A 21,985-nucleotide genomic window follows, 5' to 3' on the forward strand; every position below is an offset into this window, starting at 1 on the left:
TGTGATGCTGTTGCAAAAAAAGCAAACATGATTCTGGGATGTATTAACAGGTGTGTTGTAAGCAAGACACGAGAAGTCATTCTTCCGCTCTACTCTGCGCTGGTTAGGCCTCAACTGGAGTATTGTGTCCAGTTCTGGGCACCGCATTTCAAGAAAGATGTGGAGAAATTGGAGAGGGTCCAGAGAAGAGCAACAAGAATGATTAAAGGTCCTGAGAACATGACCTGTGAAGGAAGGCTGAAAGAATTGGGTTTGTTTAGTTTGGAAAAGAGAAGACTGAGAGGGGACATGATAGCAGTTTTCAGGTATTTAAAAGGGTGTCATAAGGAGGAGGGAGAAAACTTGTTCACCTTAGCCTCTAAGGATAGAACCAGAAGCAATGGGCTTAAACTGCAACAAGGGAGGTTTAGGTTGGACATTAGGAAAAAGTTCCTAACTGTCAGGGTGGTTAAACACTGGAATCAATTGCCTAGGGAGGTTGGGGAATCTCCATCTCTGGAGATATTTAACAGTAGGTTAGATAAATGTCTGTCAGGGATGGTCTAGACAGTATTTGGTCCTGCCATGAGGGCAGGGGACTGGACTCGATGACCTCTCGAGGTCCCTTCCAGTCCTAGAATCTATGAATCTATTAATCTATGAAACATGTATAGATACCTTTGATAAAGGGGGTACAAAAATAAACAGAACATTCATAAAGTGAATTTGATAGTCCCCAAAATGCCATATGTGGCTGCAATATCTGTCACACAGAGTTCACATGAGTGTTATACACTGTCCCCATCATCTCTGAATAAAGCTCTGAGTTCTCATAGGCACCCTGGGGATAATGGTACTGGGGGCCTGGTTCTCTGATACACCAAGGCCTTTTCGTGCTGCTCCAGCACTGGGGCTTCCTCATCTGCAGGAGCAGTGGTGTAAAGGCTGACAAGGTGTAAAGATATGAAAACAGATCATCACTATGCAGGCAATGGCTTTAAAGGTAAAGTCAGGGGTCAGATAATGGAGAGGGAGAAGGAGGCAGATAGAAAAGTGCAAGAAACAGAGAATCGGTCACTGTGGAACTGCACAGGATGTGGGAGTCTCAGTGCAGAGACTCAGCATCAGGAGAGACAGAGAGAGCTGGTTAAATTAACAGGATGGAAACCACAGCAGGAGGGAACCAAAATGCCCGAGTAGCTGTGGAGCCAGCCCCGGGGGTGGAGTGGGTCACTATCAGGGCTTCACTGAAGGCACAGAATGAAGAAGCCAGCAAATATCTTCACATCCTCACTGTGAGATGAGGTCTAGCTCTGAGCCCTAGTCACATGTGCCTAGTGCAGCATGAATGACTTGTGGGTTGTTACGTCTAAACTGGAGAGCCTAGGATTCAGGACTCCTTCGTGGCAGAAGAGTCTGATTTGTGACGTATACGGTCTGTCAGTGCAGTGTATAGGAATTGGAAGTGTCCTTTTAAATAGTTTGCGAGCCCTGTAGTGGTGCTCACTGTGTTCTGTGTTTTAGAAACTGCCAGAAATCAGTCAGAGCAGTAGGAAGGATGTAGTGTCAAGGCCTGACAATATGGTGTATAGATAGTAACCATGGTTACTGGGGACCTAGGTGTAGCCTGCGATTTCTCCATGTTCCTGGTTGTTGGCAGGTTGATCAGATGTGATTTACAAGACAAGGCAGTGATGTGAGATGTACGTTGATGACCAGCAACAGCAGCAAACCCAGAGAGAAGGCCGGAGCTCCTACCTGACGCCAGCCTATGAACCTGTAGAGTGAGGCAGAGAGCGACGTAGCCGGGCAGAGCAGAGCTCACTGTGGTGCCGGGGGAGAACAAGGGAACCTTCCTCATCATTGTAGCTTGCTCTGGGGAACAAGAGAAATAACAAACCAGACAGCGAGTGAGTGGGATGCAGTGACAATGCCAGGTTGTCTGACTTTCATAGCCCTGGTCCATGGATCAGTTATGTTTACATTAGCACACTTCCCAATATTCATAGACTAAGGTCAGAGGGGACCATTAGATCATCTAGTCTGATCTGTGGCACAGGCCAAAGACTCTCACCCATTTACCCCTGTACTGAGCCCAAACTTGTGTTTGACTGAAGCATCTTCCAAAAAGTCACCAAGTCTTTATCTGAATAGAGCAAGAGATGGACAATTCACCACTTCCCTTGGTAGTTTATTCCAGTGATTAATCACCCTCATGGTTACAATTCTGTGCCTTAATTCTAATTAGAATTTGTCCAGTTTTAACTTCCAGCCGTTGGTTCTTGTTATGCCTTTCCTCACTGTATTAAAGAGCCCTTTAGTACCCTGTATTTTCTTCATGAAGGTGTGACAGGTGGGGAATTTTACTGAAATATTTTTATGAACTATTGGTAGGACTCTGTACTGATCCCCTTGGCATTGCTGCTGCTTCGGGGGAAAGAATTGCTTCTCTCGCTGGGACGTGGCCGAACAGGCTAGGTGTCTGAGATGTAGAGCCACTCGGACTGTCTGGGCTGGAATCAACCCATATCAATGGAGAATTTTGAAAAGACAATGGGAAGCCTCAACGATTAAGCATCAACTCATACACCAAGTTTCTTCCCCCCACCTCTCTACAAGGAAAAGGAGCAATAGCCGGGAGCTGGAGCACAAAGGGCGAAGGTGCCAGGTGTCTGTGTTAAAGGACTGGGCTGACAGAGACACAGGGACTCACTTGGGACTGAGAGACAAAAAGGGGACACGGAGAGAGCGAGCCAAGCGGGACCCTCCAGCAGCACGGCTCGGCAGAGCCCCAGCTCTGGCCAGGCTGAACCCTCTCTTAAACTTTGCTTCTCTGTGCTGACCTAAGGACTTTCAGACTCCATAGGCCAGGTGACTAACACATGGTTAGTTGGTGTGGAAAAGGTGCCTGGTGTCTCTGCAGATACTCACTGAGAACACTGAGCCCTGAAGGGGTAGAACACGTCTCCTGCAGGAGTCTGGCTTGTTGGACTTGCTGCAGGGAGCCATGGAGAAAGCCAGGGGTCGCTGGTGCTCAAAGGCCCAGTTTCTGAGTCACTGAAGCCATGGACTTGCCTCTGTGGAATTGTGTGGATCGTGGGGTCCAGCATAATCAAGGGGTCACTCCCAAGGGCCTGGCTGAAGGCCAGGGCACAGACCAGACCTTGTGAATCCATGACAGAAAGTCACCTCTCACTCTTCTCTTTGCTAAACTGAACAGATTGATCTCCTTCAGTCTCCTACTGTGAGGCGTTTGCTCCAGCCCCTAAATCATATTTGTGACCCTTTTCTGCAGTGTCTATGATATTTTGGGGTGCAATGCAGACCTGTAAGGGGTTGCTCCATCGCCCGTCCTCCCGTCCCGAGTGCGGCTGCTCAGAGCCCCTGGGGAACCTGTACACGTCACACAGGCACCTGCCTGGGAGCAGTTCAGAGCTGAGCTCTCTTGGAAACGTGGCCCTAGGCCTTTATGGGCCCTGGTGCCTGCAAGAGGCTGCGTTGCTGTGAAGGGCAGTGGGGGGCTTCCGACAAGGGCTGACGTCACTCGGGGCTCACACCACATAGCACTGGTGGAAGCTCTGGCTGGGTCTGGGCTGTGACAGGGTGAAGTGGCTGTAACCTGCCTCTGGCTAGGACAGCAGCAGGGGCCGGCACAGCCCAAAGAGCAGCCGCGCTGGGGAGGAAGTAGGTGAGCGCAGGGCTGGCGGGGGAGTCACTCACTGAGCACCTGCATTCGGTGGTGACCGCTGATAACCTGCCAGTGAGAGGTAAAGCTCCCCCTCCCTGCCAGAAACTCCCCTAAGGGAAACAGCAGCCTCATCTGCTCTCCCTTGGGGTGAGACCGCCCCCCCCCCCCGCCCCTGCCCCCAGAATGCAAAGGGCCTTGAGGGCACAGGCAGGTGCAATTTACACAACCACAGGGGATTTAGGATCAATGGGGCTTGTGCTCCTGAATCCCTTAAAAGCTTTAGAAAATCTCCCTCTCCCTGCATCAGTTGCACCCAATCTGGCCCCAGGTGTTTCCCTTCCATCCTTCACCCTCTCACTCTGGAAGTTCACGGTGGTGAGCTGATGATGAAAACACCTGCACACGCCCAACAGTGTCCCACAGGAGAATTACAACTGGCGATCGCAGTAAATGTGCTCCAGGAGTTGCTGTAATTACCTCAGTCCTGTGTAAACAATGGGACCAAAGTCTGCTTCAGCAGCCACTAGACTCAGTGGCCATGTTAATTTACTCTAGTGCCCTGGAATATTCCTCATTCCCAGCCCCACCCTACAAATACACGCAGGACTTGTGGCTGAAAATACTCATTGATGCAAAATTAACCAGTGATTATTTGGGGGATAGGGTTTTCTGCTATACTCTCCAGGTGGCCCAGCCCCACACTTCGGGCCTCAGCTCCTGCAATGTTGTTCAGACAGCCTGGCTCAGACACTCCTCTCCTGGCCCCCAGCTGCTCTGCTCTTCTCCAAGACGCAGGTGCGAGCAAGCCAGGGAAACAAAAAAGCAAGATGGTGCCAGGCTGCATGCAACAAACCTGCTGAAGTCTCTGGGATCTTGGAAAATGCTAAATTCCATCACCGGGGAATGTTGTGATGTTCAGGGTAAAAATGTCCCTGAATGGTGAGCTGAGCTGTGAGAAGTGAGCAAACATTAATAAAATATCACAATAGCCTGTAACAATAAACGCTGATAGGAAGAGCTGCAAACAAAGCCGGAGCTACCCCATTGGGGGCCCTAAGCAGGAATAGTGGGGGGTGGCCCTGACCCACCCCTGAGAATTCTAACTGCATTATTTCCACAAATCATGGTCCTGAGCTGCTCGGGGCCCTAAGTTACTGCTTAGTCTGCTTATGCCAAGTGCCAGCTCTGGTGGGAGACAGGCCGACTGAATCAATCCCAACAGACAGGCTCCTGGTTTAACTTCAGGACTGTGTTCAGATCATGCCTGGTAAACATGAGAAGTGTGGGATGGGAAATCAATGGATCACAATGGGTGTGTCTGAAATTAGGCCTAGCTGTGAACATAATACTGAGAGGATGGGATATTCCACCCACCGCTCCCCCTTGGGGACCTCTAACAGAGAATTTTGGGGGGAAATTAGCTGCTGGCTGACTGGGAGACAGGTGAGCCGGAAAGAGCGAGCTTCACCATCATGGCTGCCACCCCCACCATCTCTTGGGACTTCAGAATCCTCCATTACATGGTTGGGCCTTCATAGTCCTGATCCAGAGAGATGCGCTGACCAGACCGAGCCAGGGAGGGACCCAGGTGGCATCACCACCTCCACCAACTCTGGCTAAATCCCAGACACCACCTGGGATAAGAGACTTTGTCACATACACACACCCCGTGTGTCCTTTTCCTTCCCTACCTACCTTTCTCTGTCCTATCCCTCTCCTTTTGCCTTCTGTATATTTTGCAACAGTCCTGTAAGCCTGTGGCCAGAAAGAGGCAGCTATAAGCAATGCCCTGAGCAACCCGATGCTGGTAAAAGTTTGCTCTGTCCTCAAGTGGCTGATCAGACTGTGTGCTGTGATTCTCCAGCAGCGAGGCTGCAAGTCAGAGTCAGACTCACAGACAGAAGGTGCATTTCCTCTCTTTGCTGTTTTTTTCTCTCCCCTCCTGGGCTTGTCTTGTTTGGTTGTCTAGGAAACGGGACTGGACTTTCACAGAAGTCATGGCAGCTCCAGCCCATCTCAACTAACTTCTTCCCTTTTACTCAAAAGAACAGCTATTATCATTTCTAATTTTCCCTCCTTTGACATTCACCCCTTCTTGTCAACTTTTGAGAATAGGCCACTTCCACCTTAATTGAATTGGCCTCTTTAGCGCTGACCCTCCACCTGGTAAGGCAACTCCCATCTTTTCATGTGCTGTAATATTTATACTGCTTACTGTATTTTGCACTCCATGCATCTGATGAAGTGGGTTTTAGCCCACAAAAGCTTATGCTCAAATACATTTGTTAGTCTGTAAGGTGCCACAAGGGCTCGTTTTTGCTTTTGCTGATACAGACTAACACGGCCACCACTCTGAAACCATAAAGACTGACATACAGGGGGTGCTTCCTTCTAAAATCTCTCTGCAGCTAAAGGAAACAAGGCATGTTATTAAAATGACAGCCTGACTCAATACTTTAAATATCAAATGTTTTAACTGTTTGTCCTTCTTTTCTGAATCTTTAATAAAAGGTTAAAGGAATATTTCATGGTGTGTTTGCCATGGTACTCAGCAGGCTGAGGTCTCTGAAAACCAAACCCCGAACCTTGTTTAAAAGTGCTTAATATTAGAAAGTGACAGGGTCATGTTAACACCTTTGGTTCTTTGTGCCCATTGATTCCATCCACATTAATACAACGTATAATATAACATACCATCATAAGCTCCATGGGGCCTTGACTCAGATGCCTGGTGCAGTTTTCTCTTTTCAGAGCTGCTGTTTCAGGCTGTCTGCAGACTCAGGCAGTCATTACCTGTTCCCATTTTCAAAGTTATCTCTGCAACCGTAAAGCTAGAAACCTAGGCTGGGGTTTCACAGCCACCTAGGGGATGGTATGATGACATTGCCTACAGTGCCATGTGCCCCATCTGTGACTGTAGCAAATATCTCCAATGGCCAGAGATGGGACATTAGATGGGGAGGACTCTGAGTTGCTACAGAGAATTCTTTCCCAGGTGTCTGCTTGGTGGGTCTTGCTGACATGCTCAAAGTCTAAGTGATCACCATTTTGGGGGTCAAGAAGGAATATTAAGTCAGATTGGCAGAGACCCTGTTTTGTTTTTTTGTTTTTTGTCTTCCTCTGTACGTTGGGGCACGGGTCACTTTCTGATTTAAACTAGAGTAAATAGTAGATTCTCTATTACTTAAAGTCTTTAAGTTATGACTTGAGAACTTCAGTAACTCAGCCAGAGGTTAGGGGTCTATTACAGGAGTGAGTGGGTGAGGTTCTGTAGCCTGCAATGTTCAGGTCAGACTAGATGATCATGATGACCCCTTCTGCCCTTGATGTCTATATGAATTGGGTGCTCAATTCCCATTAATTTCAAATGGGAACTGAGCATCCAAATGTTTTATGTGGTTTTGAAAATCCCCCCTGTGATTTCTGAAGATGCAGATGGAGATTCTGGAGCCCAATATCTGCAGCAAGGGGTGAATTCTGCAGCCTAAGAACTGAAGAATACACTGGGCCCAGCTGTAATAAGGGAAATAATATTTATTTACCACCCACCTGCCCAGGCTTCCCCCCGCACTAGAGAGACACCCCGACAGAGTTCTGGTTGTGAGGAGTGTGACAAGGGCAGGCAGCTGGACAGAAGCTCAGCAGCAGCCCAAGATCAGCAGAGAAAACCCTCTGCACAGTGTCAGTTTCCTTCACAGGTTTCCTGGTACAAGTAAAATAAAACAATTCAGCAGAGTCTGTGGCCACGTTCACTTCATGCAGCGGCACAGACTGAGACCCCAAGGGCAGGGCCCCCTCTAGAGATCTGAATCAGTCACTCCGTGTCCAGTGGATGTTTCACCTCTGTGCTGAGATGCCAAACAGCATCTGCATCGGTGCCGATTGTGATGGTGGATGAGGTGATGTGGGCTCCAGTTCCCTAGGAAATAAACTAAGACCAAACAGCTCACTTCACATAGGTCATCAGACATCATCCTTGTATCATTGTCCTGTGCTATTACTGACCGACTGTACCAGTGTCCCAGCAGTGAAAATAACAGAACACCACTGGCCATCACATACAGCCCCCAGCTAAAACCTCTCCAGCACATCATCAACGATCTACAACCTATCCTGGAAAATGATCCCTCACTCTCACAGACCTTGGGAGGCAGGCCAGTCCTCTCTTACAGACAACCCCCCAACCTGAAGCAAATACTCACCAGCGACTACACACCACACCACAGAAACACTAACCCAGGAGCCAATCCCTGTAACAAAACTCGTTGCCTACTCTGTCCCCATATCTAGTCTAGCAACACCATCAGAGGACCCAACCACATGAGCCACACCATCAGGGACTCATTTACCTGCACATCTACTAATGTGATATATTCCATCATGTGCCAGCAATGCCCCTCTGCCATGTACATTGGCCAAACTGGACATTCTCTACATAAAAGAATAAATGGACACAAATCGGACATCAGGAATGGTAACATACAAAAGCCAGTAGGAGAACACTTCAATCTTCCTGGACATTCAATAACAGATTTAAAAGTAGCCATACTTGAACAAAAAAACTTGAAAAACAGACTTCAAAGAGAAACTGCAGAACTAAAATTCATTTGCAAATTTAACACCATTAATTTGGGCTTGAATAGGGACTGGGAGTGGCTGGCTCACTACAAAAGCAAATTTCCCTCTCTTGGTATTGACACCTCCGCATCAATTATTGGGAGTGGACTACATCCATGCTGGTTGAATTCGCCCTGTCAACACTGGTTCTCCACTTGTGAGGTAACTCCCTTCTCTTCATGTGTCAGTATAATAATGCCTGCATCTGTAACTTTCACTCCATGCATCTGAAGAAGTGGGTTTTTTACCCACAAAAGCTTATGTCCAAATAAACCTTATGTCCGGACTCCTCGTTTTTGTGTGTGGATACAGACTAACACGGCTACCCCCTGATATTTGATTAAATTTATAGCTTTTTAAATGCCTTTTGAAGATTCTGCAGCTTGTACTAGCACTAGTTGGAGTAGATGGCCTCTGCAGTGTGTATAGGAGAGATTAGAGTTACACTTTTCTCTGAGCAGAGCTTGTACTCCACCATGTTTTCCAGAGAAGTTTGCAGCTCCATCAAATCCACAAGCAGCCATCTGTTTGGGGTTCAATTGACAAGTATTTAACTCTTTTAAGTTGTGGCTTGTCAGAGATGCAGGCGATGTGTCTTCTATAACCTGAACATCTAGAAATTCTTCTACTGACCTACCACTGCTATCAAGAGAACGTAGGCAGACTTAATACTTGACACCCATTTGCATCGGTGCATTCATCAGCCATTTATGCACATTTTCTGAATGCGGTGAGAGAGTTCTTCACTTTTTCAACTGCTGAGGCTTTCAGTGTGGCACTGCATGCTTCTAACCAGTCAGTTGAGTTTCTTGCAGAAAGATAGTGAGCATTTGCTGGTCTTGGTCAGAACCAGTGCCCAACTTCTGGATTAACAAATGACAATGCCCTTAACACTGGACTCCAGTTTGTAGCATGTGGTATCTCTTGCTTAAAGAGAAAGTATGATGTGACAGCCATGTTTGTTCGCATAAACTGTGCTGTGTCTCCAGCATTCTTAACAGCCTCATTAAGTACTTCTAAAATTGGCTTTGACAACGACTGGCTTATAAGGCTTTCTTCATGTCGATGCAGTCCAGAGGATTGGTGTTTTGCAGCCTTTTCACATAGTTTGTCAGCATTGGCTTTGCTGATCAGGCTGGCAAACCAAGCTCCTCCACTTTTACTATATAAATCCATGCAATGCTCACAGCTTGAATACTGCATGCAGTCCTAGTCACCCCATCTCAAAAAAATATATTGGAGTTGGAAAAGGTACAGAGAAGGGCAACTGAAATGATTAGGCATGTGGAACAGCTTCCATATGAGGAGAGATTAAAAAGACTGGGGGACTTTCCAGCTTGGACATGTTAGCCAAATGGGCTCGTTTCCCCCTGGAGCTGCCCAATTACCCCAAGGAGGCACGGGAGTCTAGAAGACGGCTTTAAGTTTTTATTGACCAGTCAGCTGAGTGGGTGCTCTCCTCGGCTAATGCCAGAGAGAGAGCCCCTTACAAGTGCAGAGCAGCCTTTTTATACCTAGCAACAAACAACTTAGCATGCATACCTTATACGTGTATGCGGAAGGAACATTTCAAAAGGCCTTGTATGCAGATTGAGAGAGAGGCAAGGGAATGGATACATAACAGGATGCGGTTTAACATTTTACTTGAACTTATCACCTCTTTCCTTAGCACCCCCCTTCCCCCCCCCCCCTGCACTCCACTCTGAGGCATATGTTAGACTAAAATAGCAGTGCCTGTCTGTCTCACCTAGGCTGGTGGTTTGGCCGCCTTGTCTTATCGCATAATCTTGCTGCACAGAGGGCTGCAGCGGGTGTTTTGCAGAGACAGCCGTTGCTCCTGATATGACAGCTGGGCTTATAAGCAAATAGTTGACCTGTTGCTCTAACAGACAAGAGACTACTAAGGGGGGGATATGATAGAGGTCTATAAAATCTTGACTGGTGTGGAGAAAGTGAAAAGCTCCCTCACATAACACAAGAACTAGGGGTCACCCAATGACAGTAATAGGCAGCAGGGTTAAAACAAACAAAAGGAAGTACTTCTTCACCCAACACACAGTCAACCTGTGGAACTTTTTGCCAAGGGCTGTTGTAAAGGCCAAAACTAGAACAGGATTAAAAAAAAGAACTAGATAAGTTAATGGAGGCTATTGTCCATCAATGGCTATTAGCCAGGATGGGCAGGGATGCAACACCATGCTCTGAGAGCCTCTGTTTGCCCGAAGCTGGGAGTGGACGACAGGGGATGGATCACTCAATAATTGCCCTGTTCTGTTAATTCCCTTTGAAGCACCTGGCATTGGCCACTGTCGGAAGACAGAGTACTGGGCTAGATGGACCATTGGTCTGACCCAATATGGACGTTCTTATGTAAAAAAATAATTATAATATAATAAAAATGTTTAGTTCAGGAACTCCCAACACCAGCCAAAATTGATCACTTGGGCAACACAGCTCTGTCTGCTGGAAACCTAGGCAGAGTAGGTGAGTTCATGTAAATACAGTCTGGTCCTGAAGCCTTCCCCCCACCCCTGGCTCATCACTGGCTGTCAGGGGAGAGCTCATTCAGACCTTGCTTACAAATCATAATTTTAAATTATAAGGTTGGCCGACATTGCTGAAACGAATGTGCCGACATTGTCAGAAAAAACAACAGCTGTGTGAGGAAGCCAGTCTTTGTTCGTAGTTTTCTAACCTACTCTACTTCTTCGGGTACAAGTATTTTATCATACACTGTATATGCTTTTAAATTGTGTTTTAATGCTTCAATTTCAATTGAAATTTCCCACCAATGACAAAATTGGCAACACTGTCATAACTAGTTGACCACTGGAGGGGTGTTTGGGAAATTCAGGGGGGTGTACAGCCCCCCGGGGGGGTGTAGGGAAGGCCTGGTCTCACTGAATAAAGTTCCTGCTGCAGCACCTCAGTAGGTTACATCAAAGAGACACTGCAGTGACTAGGCATTCAGATGCCTGTGCCTTTAAGAACCCAGCCCTGGGAAGCCCATGCTGAGAGGTGCTGTCTGTGAGAGGGAAAATAAAAAATCCCTGCTGCTCCACTCACCCTCTGCCCCTGCCTGTGTTGGGGTTTTGCCCTCTGTCACCCTCTGGCAGTGCCTCACCCCTGGCTCCTTCCCCTCCCTGATTTTGCCCTTCAGCACCTTCCTAACCCTGCTTCCAGCTGCTTGACTCCCCTGACCAGTCAATTTTTGCCCCCTGCTCAGACTCTGGCTACCTATATCTATCTATCTATCTCATAGAACTGGAAGGGACCCTGAAAGGTCATTGAGTCTAACCCCCTGCCTTCACTAGCAGGACTAAGTACTGATTTTGCCCCAGATCCCTAAGTGGCCCCCTCAAGGATTGAACTCACAACCCTGGGTTTACAGGCCAATGCTCAAAGCACTGAGCTCTCCCACTCCTCCGATTTGCCACTTCTATACCCTGTAAAAAGCACTCAGCAGAATCTTATGCCTAGTAAGGGCAGGGTGAAGGGCAGTGGCTTCAGCACATGTTACTGAGAATGGTCAGTTTGTTCCCAGCATATGAAGTGCACCCCCTAAGTAGCAAATTCCTACAGACAGCGGTGTCCTACACTACACAAATGAGCCACATAAGGAAAACCTGAAACATTTTACATCAAACATTTGATTTTTTTTAATCTCTAACAACAAAAACATCCCCCGAGCCCGGCACCCCCCAGCCCGGCACCCCAGGCAGTCGCCTCGGTTACGAGCCCCCAAATCCGGCCCTGGTCCCCAGGTCACTCACCGAGGCTGCAGCCCCAGTGCCGCACATGGGGTCACGACACCGGAGGGTTTGAGGTTATTGTTGTGACATTTGTAGCTGAAGTGACGGGGCCGAGCCCCCCGCCTGGGCCTGACACGCGCTTCAAACTGAAAGTACAGAAGTAGGGGAAGTGAAAGTAACGGTCCGTGTCCCGGGCTGGTTGGGGGCGGAGCAAATTCCTGTGAAAGTACCACCCCACCCCGCAGGGCCCGGAGCTGGGGGGGGACCTGGGAGGGGCAGTTTGCCGGGGAGCCAGTGTAGGGGTGTCAATGCCCCCCCCAGCTGCTGTTCCTGCTCCCCAGGGATCGCTGGGTTCAGTAATTCCCCCGCCCAGCACCGCCCGCCACAGCTCGGTCCGCCTGGAACATAAAGCAGCAGCCAGTTCTCAGCCCCCTCCCCGCTGCCCTGCCATAAGTGGAGGCAGAATGAGGAGGGAGGGATGCTGGGGGTGGGGGGGGAGCTGAAATCCAGAGTCACTGAGTGGGAACCGGGGCTGGAAGCAACAGCTGGTCAATGGGGGGGATTCAGAACGGACTGACTGTGACTCGGGCACTGCCCGGCTGTAGCTGGCTCGGCTCCTGCAGGCGCTCAGGGGGGCAGAGCGGCGGGGGGGGTCAGGGAGGGCAGCAGCTCTGGGACTCGCAGACCCCCGCTCCCCCCCGGGGAGTGGCGGCAGGTGGCAGGTGCCCAGAATGGGTCCAAGTCCCCACCCCAATCCCGCCTCAGGCTCTGGGAGGGTGTTCAGGTGCCGGAGGGATGCGGGCTCTGGGATGGAGTTTGGGTGCTGGGTGCAGGCTCTGGGCTGGGGCAGGGGGCCAGAGAGGAGGACTCCCCCCCGGGCCCTCTGCCCACTGGCAGCAGTGAGTTCCAGGGAAGGGGGGTCCTCCCTGGCCCCCCAGGCTCAGGGGGTCCAGCCAGGATAAGCCCTGTCCTGCCCCCATCGGACTGGACTCTTAGTCACCTGCCGGGGGGGGGGGGGGGGGGGGGGGCTGCCATGCGCCTCCTCCCCTCCTCCCTTCACAGGCACAGCAGCCGCCTCAGACTGCCCCCAACATGAAGCCCTATACAGGCACCCTGGACAGTGAAGAAGAACTCTTCAACTACCGGCTGAGCAAGTGCAGAATGGTGGTGGAGTGTGCGAAACCGCATCCTCAGCCAGCTCCATTTGGGCCTGGTCGGGGCCTCTCCCAGCTCGGTGCCTGCGCCGGAAGCGGGTTTTGTTTGCCAGAAGGCTGGGTGGGCACTTCCGCCTTCTGGCCTGGACGGGAGCTGTTTCCCTGCCAGCGGGGACGGAGAGGTTGCTCTGCCCCTTGGGAAGATGGCAGCTGCTTCCCTCAGGCTCTGGGGCCATGTGCAGAGCCTTCTTCCTGAACATCCTCAGGAGCCTGGCCATCCTGGAACCGAGCGGGAGCCGATGTGAGTCTGGGGTCAAGGCAGACTTTCACTCATGGGCCTTTTCGGTCCCTCCTCATCCCTGCTCCAACCAGAGCAGCCCCTTCTCCCCCCACAGGAGTGCAGGGAGTGCAAGGTACACACACTGGCAGGAGTTCGTTGCATGATCTGCTCCCAACGTTCCCCCTCATAATCCCTGCTGCTGCTGCAATATCCAGGAAATCTCAACCTTTTAGAGCAATGGGGTCAGTCCCAAAGACCATTGGTTACTCTGGAGAAGCAGCCCCCTCCTGTAGTCCCAGGCTAGAGAAAGAACAGACCCAGGAGTCCGGACTTCTCCTGGGAAACCATTCCCCACGTCAAAGTCACAAAGACCCTAGGCACAGGAAGATCAGGGCCCTCCTCATTCCCCATTGATTTCCATGCTCAGCAGCTCACAGGGTCTGGCCCAGCTAAGAGACTCGCAGCCTGGGGAACAGTGTCCCACAAGGGAAGGGCTGAGAGCCCCATTGCTGGGACCTTTCCAAACACACTGGAGATGGCTCTGGAGAAACCCCTGCCCAGTCGGAGAGTGAGGGGCTCTTGGGGGCTGTTTGCAAATGAAATCCTCCTTTGGAGATGTTCTCTCCCCCGTTTCTGCCTCTTCCCAGACAGACGGGGGAAGCCACCGAGGAACCCTAATGCCACTCACATGCTCTAGGTGATGGTATGATAGATGGCGGATGTTCAGGGTCAGCAGATGTCCCTCACCCTCCTCCTCACTCTCCAAGCCCAAGGCAGGCTGGAGAGGGTGGTGATCTGAGGAGTCACCCTGCTCAGCCAGCAGGCAGGGTGATGACAGTGGGCGATCGACTGTCTGTGAAAAGAGGAGTTTGTCTTATTGTCAAGGGATGGAGAAACTCAGCCAGCAGCAGCGGGGTGCAGAACACTGCCCTAGTGCGGAGGTGACAGTGCCTCCAGGATCCTGACCTCCCAGCACTTATACACCTTCCTGGAGCCTCCCAACCCCCCAGACTGTAGCAATGGGACCCCAACCCTACTGATGACAAACGGGCCTGAGCTACCGGCTCAGGGTCACACCGAGTGTCAGAACCACGGATGGACCCCTTCACTAATCACTGCTGCACATTCCCTCCCACAGCTGGCAATTACAACCAGGCCCTCATGTCCGGTCCCCCTGCCTTTGAGAGGGAGTGTCACTCCTGGTTCCATTGCTGCCTATTGATATGTGGGACTTTGGGCAAGTTACTCCCCCTCTCTATGGCACTCTGGGACTCACATCCCTGAATGGGCTTTAAAAAAGACAATGGTTCAAGTTTGGCCCCAACTATTTCTTGTTTCTCTAGACTAGCCATTTTAGCAAAGTTTAGAATTCTTGACGTTCAACACCTGGAAACATCCCTTTGCAGATGGCTTGAACAACCCTTATCTCACCCAGGCTCACTGCTGCCGGGAGTTAGAGAAATGACCCTATTCCCTTTGGACCTACCCAAGGTGTCACGCAGCAAAGGTGTGACAGAGCCAGAAAGAGAAGCCAACAGTCCTGACTCTTGTTCTAACTAACAGACAACAACCCCCCGGAGGCAGGGACAGAGCCCAGGAAATAAGGGGTGAAAATTTTCATGGAAACCGTTTTCTGTCAGAAAATCCATTCAGACTAAACCACTTTGTTTCTTGAAATCATAACAAGTAGGATGAAAATTCTTTGCAAAAATATTTGTTTGCAAAACAAGAGCATCTCCTGTTTGTCACAGTGCATTAAACTGTCTTGTCGTACATAAAGGGGAGACACTATGATCTAGAAAATTAGACGAGATGCTTCAGTCTGAGCTAAGTAGTTGCTGCTCTTAACAATTTCAAAATAATAAAATACAAATAAAATAGAATATTATGTCATAATCTGATATGGCTCAATGCGATAGGACACCTCCTATTCTGCACTGCTACTAGAGACACTCTTCAATGGATCCCCATCATCCACCCATCGCGAGGTAGGTGGGAGAGGATTGTTATTCGTACTTGACAGAAGGAGAAACTAAGGCTGAGAAAGGAGCAGTGACTTGTCTTAGCTGATGCAGCCAGTCAGTAGCAGAGTTGCTCTCAAATGAGCTACAGACCAACAATTGTTCATAGTAATTATTCAGCAAGTATTTTAGAACAATTGGAATGTTAGAGAGGATCATGAACTGCTCCGAGACAATTGATGGAGAGCAGCATCAACATTGGTCAAACATATAACTGGTTGTGACTTATTTGCTTGGTCAGAAAAGAGAAGAAGAAAGACTAGAGTTTCCTCCCTGTCAATAGCCCCCACCTCAGCCAATCAAGGTTGAGACCTTGAGGGGTGGGAGGCTAAGGGTTCTTATCAAATAGCCCAAAGAATGGCCCAGGTCACCACTGAGGGGATCACTCTCAGAGCACTATTCCAGTCTCACCTCTCTGTGAGGGCCTCCCACAATGCCCCCGGTCTCCACTGCACACACAGAGCTCCTGGTGGTGGGAGGAGAGCAGAGGAAAAGGACAAAGGAAGCAAGAAGAGAAAGGTAGGAGGGACAGAGGAAAAGGGAAAACAAAAAGGAGAAACCCCAATGTCTCCAGTGATTCTAAGGGACAAAGTCCTACATTGGGAATACAATGCTGCTACCTCAATCTAGTGTTTTCCATCCCTAGAATTCAGCCGGCTCCTGATGGATCAAACTGAACAGGTTCCAAACCTCTTGGAGGCTCTTAACTTCTATACAGGGACGTCTGTTTTCTAGCAAAATAAATAAAAGAAAAGGAGAAAACTCCGAAGAGGGTCCTCCTTGCGCTCATGTACGTGAAAGTGAATTCTCTCTCAGTCCTCAAGGAGAGACCTCGAGAAGGAGACATGCTGAAGCAAAGCCCCAGGGATCTCCAAGGTTGCCCCTGTCCTGCACCCCCTGTCCTGCCTGGCTGATGTCAAGATCTCTCTTGAGATCATCACCTCCCCACCACCTTTGTCCAATAGGCTAAGGTCCTGCCAAAGGCCCTTGTGATGTCACTGCCACACCCACCCCTCCCCTGCAGTGCTGATGTCCTGCCCCTGTCCAGCCACATTGGATGTTAGAGCTGCTTCCCCTGGATCACCCCACTCAATGACTCTTCATTGTGGGGATGACACCGACTACACAGTAGAACAAGAGAGGCTCTTCCCCCGGCAGCAATCAGGTTTTCATAAGTTAGTAGACTTTATGGCCAGAAAGAACCATTAAAGCATTTAATCTGATCCCCTGCTTATCCTAAGGCCTCCTGTATGTCAGAAGAGCTGGGTTTTTTTTTTACTCAAACATTTTCCAGGAAGACATCTAGTCTTTATTAGAAGATATCAAGAGATGGAGAAGCCATCATTTCTCTTGGTAGTTTGTTCCAATGATGAATCATCCTCTTACAAATCTGGGTCTTATTGTCATTATACTTTTTCTGATTTCTGCTTCTATCCCTGGGGTCTTGTCATGCCTGTCTCTGCTAGGTAAAAGAGCCCTTTTATACTCAACATTTTCTCTCCATGAAGTCAAGTAACCCACCTCTCATTCTTCTTTTGTATATACTAAACAGATTGAGCTTTTTCAATGTCTCATTATAAGGCATCAATCCCATCACTCAATTATGAATCTTTTCTGTCCGCTCTCCAATATTTTTAACGTAATATTCAAAATGTGGACACAAGAACTGGATTCAACATTCCAATATCAGTCTCACCAATGCTGTATCACTTCCCTTTCCATACTCACTGCTCTATCCATCCAAGAATGGCTTTAACCTTTTCTACCACAGTTTCACATTGACAGATCATGTTGAGCAGCTCGTCCACTATGCCCCGAAATCCTTTTCAGGGTCACTGCTTTCCAGCGGACTGTCCCCCATTCTGTAGGGTGCCGCCTGACTCCTTTGTTACTGGAAGTATGGGTTTGCATATGGCTTTATTAAAACCTAATTGTTCAGTAAGTATTTTAGAAGCACTAGCCCATTAGAGAGAGAATCATGAATTACTCAAAGACAATGAATGGTGAAAAGCAGCAAGAGCAATAAATACATGTTTGGTTCTGGCTTATTTCCTTGGTCTTAAAAGAGAGTAACAAGGCCTGAGTCTCCTCCCTCACAATAGCCCCATACTCGCCCAATCAGCATTGAGACTCTGAGAATCAGAAAGCTGAGAGTTCTCACCAGATGTCCCAGGTCACCACTGGAGGGAGTCACTCTTAGAGCACTATTCCAGCCACATGTCTTTGGGAGGGCCTCCCGCAATGAGAGTTGGAGTGCAACCTCCCCCCCCCCCCCCACACACACACTCATTCCACATGCACAGACAGGTCCTGGTGGTGAACGGAGAGCAGGGGAAAAGGACAAAGATGCAAGAGAAGAAGAGAAAGGAGGGAGAGACAGGAAAAGGGAAAACAAAAAGGAGAAACCCCTAATGTTCCCAGTAATTCTAAGGGACAAAATCCTAGATCAGAAATAAAATGCTGATCCCACAATCTAGTGTTTCCTTTCCTAAAAATCAGCCGGCACCTGATGGATCAGACTGAACAGGTTCCAAACCTCTCGGAGGCTCTTACCTTCTATACAGGGACGTCTGTTTTCTAGCAAAATCAGTAAAAGAAAAGGAGAAAACTCCGAAGAGGGTCCTCCTTGCGCTCACGTACGTGAAAGTGAATTCTCTCTCAGTCCTCAAGGAGAGACATTGAGAAGGAGACGTGCTGAAGCAAAGCCCCAGGGATCTCCAGGGTTGCCCCTGTCCTGCACCCCTGTCCTGCCTGGCTGATGTAAAGATCTCTCTGTGAGATCATCGCCTCCCCACCACCTTTGTCCAATAGGCTGAGGTCCTGCCAAAGGACCTTGTGATGTCAACACCCACCCCTCCCCTGCAGTGCTGATGTCCTGCCCCTGTCCAGCCACATTGGATGTTTGAGCTGCTTCCCCTGGATCACTCCACTCAATGACTCTTCATTGTGGGGATGACACCGACTACACAGTAGAACACGAGAGGCCCCCCTCGAACTTGGCTGTCACCTAGGGCGCCAAGTGGTTAGAGGTAAAAAGCAGTGCCCTGGCTCGGCAGCGAGGAGCCACCTTCTGGAGGACCAGAGATCCAAAGCATCGGCTTACGGGGGCGGCGAGCTCAAGCCATGGAGGAGCCGGTGCGGTCCAGGGGGGGCAGCATCCCTGCAAAGGCAGCGGCACTGCTATCGGGGAGCAGCCGCGCCCCCCTCCCCTGCTGCCCAGGCTGCGGCCCGGCACCCCGCCGGGGGCTTCTGCAGGCTGCAGCAGATGCATGCAGGCGGTGGCCCCCATGCGCCCCCCAGCTCCCTCCTTGCCATGCTCGGGTTCTGCAGCTCCCAGGTGTGTGAGCCGCCACTGCCCCTCCCGTAGCAGGCTCAGGGCCCTGATCCTGCTCCAGGACAATTACTTACTAGCTCCATAGTACAGTGTGTACAAAGAGATGTGAGTGGGGGAAGTCTGTGTGTAGTGCCTGGGAGATGGCCTGAATGGAGACTGGAAAAGGGGAAGTTAGTCATTTTCATCCTACCTTTGCCTCCACTACTTGCTGCCGTCTGTATGATGCTGATGCTCGATTTAGAGGAAAAGAAGTGGAATATTGGATCTTCTCATTTTGCCCACTCTCCCATCCACTCTATTTAGAATCCCCAAGACTTGATTTTAATAAATCATTTCTATAATCATTCCATTTTTTATACTGAGTCATGTTATTAAGTCCTGCCTAACTATAAAGTCAATTTTCAGAGTAACAGCCGTGTTAGTCTGTATCCGCAAAAAGAAGAACAGGAGTACTTGTGGCACCTTAGAGACTAACAAATTTATTAGAGCATAAGCTTTCGTGGACTACAGCCCACTTCTTCGGATGCATATAGAATGGAACATATAATGAGGAGATATATATACACACATACAGAGAGCATAAACAGGTGGGAGTTGTCTTACCAACTCTGGGAGGCCAATTAATTAAGAGAAAAAAAACTTTTGAAGTGATAATCAAGCTAGCCGAGTACAGACAGTGTGATAAGAAGTGTGAGAGTACTTACAAGGGGAGATAGAGTCAATGTTTGTAATGGCTCAGCCATTCCCAGTCCTTATTCAAACCGGAGTTGATTGTGTCTAGTTTGCATATCAATTCTAGCTCAGCAGTCTCTCTTTGGAGTTTGTTTTTGAAGTTTTTCTGTTGTAATATAGCCACCCGCAGGTCTGTCACTGAATGACCAGACAGGTTAAAGTGTTCTCCCACTGGTTTTTGAGTATTTTGATTCCTGATGTCAGATTTGTGTCCATTAATTCTTTTGCGTAGAGACTGTCCGGTTTGGCCAATGTACATGGCAGAGGGGCATTGCTGGCACATGATGGCATATATCACATTGGTAGATGTGCAGGTGAACGAGCCCCTGAGGGTATGGCTGATGTGATTAGGTCCTATGATGATGTCACTTGAATAGATATGTGGACAGAGTTGGCATCGGGGTTTGTTACAAGGATAGGTTCCTGGGTTAGTGGTTTTGTTCAGTGATGTGTGGTTGCTGGTGAGTATTTGCTTTAGGTTGGGGGGTTGTCTGTAAGCGAGGACAGGTCTGTCTCCCAAGATCTGTGAGAGTAAAGGATCATCTTTCAGGATAGGTTGTACATCTCTGATGATGCGCTGGAGAGGTTTTAGTTGGGGGCTGAAGGTGACAGCTAGTGGTGTTCTGTTATTTTCTTTGTTGGGCCTGTCTTGTAGGAGGTGACTTCTGGGTACTCGTCTGGCTCTGTCAATCTGTTTTTTCACTTCAGCAGGTGGGTATTGTAGTTTTAAGAATGCTTGATAGAGATCTTGTAGGTGCTTGTCTCTATCCGAGGGATTGGAACAAATGCGGTTATATCTTAGAGCTTGGCTGTAGACAATGGATCGTGTGGTGTGTCCTGGATGGAAGCTGGAGGCATGTAGGTAAGTGTAGCGGTCAGTAGGTTTCCGGTATAGGGTGGTATTGATGTGACCATCGCTTATTAGCACAGTAGTGTCCAGGAAATGGACCGCTTGTGTGGATTGATCTAGGCTGAGGTTGATGGTGGGATGGAAATTATTGAAATCATGGTGAAATTCCTCAAGGGCTTCTTTTCCATGGGTCCAGATGATGAAGATGTCATCAATGTAGCGCAAGTAGAGTAGGGGCGTTAGGGGACGAGAGCTAAGGAAGCGTTGTTCTAAGTCAGCCATAAAAATGTTGGCATATTGTGGGGCCATGCGGGTACCCATAGCAGTGCCGCTGACTTGAAGGTATATATTGTCCCCAAATGTGAAATAGTTGTGGGTGAGGACAAAATCACAAAGTTCAGCCACCAGGTTAGCTGTGACATTATCAGGGATACTGTTCCTGATAGCTTGTAGAATTGATATGCAAACTAGACACAATCAACTCCGGTTTGAATAAGGACTGGGAATGGCTGAGCCATTACAAACATTGACTCTATCTCCCCTTGTAAGTACTCTCACACTTCTTATCACACTGTCTGTACTCGGCTAGCTTGATTATCACTTCAAAAGTTTTTTTTTCTCTTAATTAATTGGCCTCTCAGAGTTGGTAAGACAACTCCCACCTGTTTATGCTCTCTGTATGTGTGTATATATATCTCCTCATTATATGTTCCATTCTATATGCATCCGAAGAAGTGGGCTGTAGTCCACGAAAGCTTATGCTCTAATAAATTTGTTAGTCTATAAAGACAATGAAATTCCACATTTTTGGACAATACCAGTTGCTTCTGTGAGTTGCTGAAAATAAGAGCCCCTTTCAAAGTGAATTTTATTTTATTTTCCATATTCCGTTGTGGTATTTTCATTTCTGGAGGGTCTTCCAATAAAAGTGTTTTCCATCTGTGACTGTTTGTTTGTTTGTTTGTTTGTTTGTTTCAAAATGTTCTTCTGATTGTGTAGGATTTGCAGTATGCAGCAAAATCTGACCAGTCAGATTTCCTGATCTATCATCTTTTTCCTGCTTTGTCCCTAACTTTGCTGTCATTTTCCAAATTGGACACGTGAAAGACACATTTATTTCATTCAAAGATAGAACCGGGGTCATCTTAGAGTACGTATCTTATGTATATTTGTTTAATAAAGTATTAAATTTATTTCGTGATACAAAATATGTGATAGACCCAGACCAGTTGGGAACAGCAGAGTAGCAGAAGGGAGATATACTGGCCACTGGATAAGTAGTTTTCTGTTCCCTGAGTGACCAGAGCAGGGGCTGCTCCAGGCTAATAGACCACCTGACTCCAATTAACCTGCTAAGAGTCAGGTGAGGCAGTTAAGCACCTGACTCTAATTAAGGCCCCTCTGATGCTATAAAAGGGCTCACTCCAGTCAAGCCAAGGGGAGTAGAAGTGTGTGAGAGGAACTGGGAGCAAGAGGTGTGCAAGAAGCTGAGAGTGAGTAGGCGCACTGCTGGAGGACTGAGAAGTAGAAGCGTTATCAGACATCAGGAGGAAGGTCCTGTGGTGAGGACAGAGAAGG

At 48.7% G+C, this 21,985-nt stretch overlaps 1 protein-coding gene across 1 annotated transcript in view; it reads right to left on the reverse strand.

Moving 5' to 3' along the window:
• The window catches only part of LOC101941192 (butyrophilin subfamily 1 member A1-like), a 93,904-nt gene that overhangs the window by 14,647 nt on the left and 57,272 nt on the right, over positions 1-21,985 (reverse strand). Inside the window, exon 2 of the mRNA XM_065565068.1 lies at positions 1,738-1,854. Within this exon, the coding sequence (XP_065421140.1) occupies positions 1,738-1,843 (106 nt within the window). The 5' untranslated portion in view covers positions 1,844-1,854. The remainder of the gene's footprint in view (positions 1-1,737; positions 1,855-21,985) is intronic.

Source organism: Chrysemys picta, chromosome 12 (genome assembly GCF_011386835.1).
Source record: "Chrysemys picta bellii isolate R12L10 chromosome 12, ASM1138683v2, whole genome shotgun sequence".
Classification (NCBI taxonomy): domain Eukaryota; kingdom Metazoa; phylum Chordata; order Testudines; family Emydidae; genus Chrysemys; species Chrysemys picta.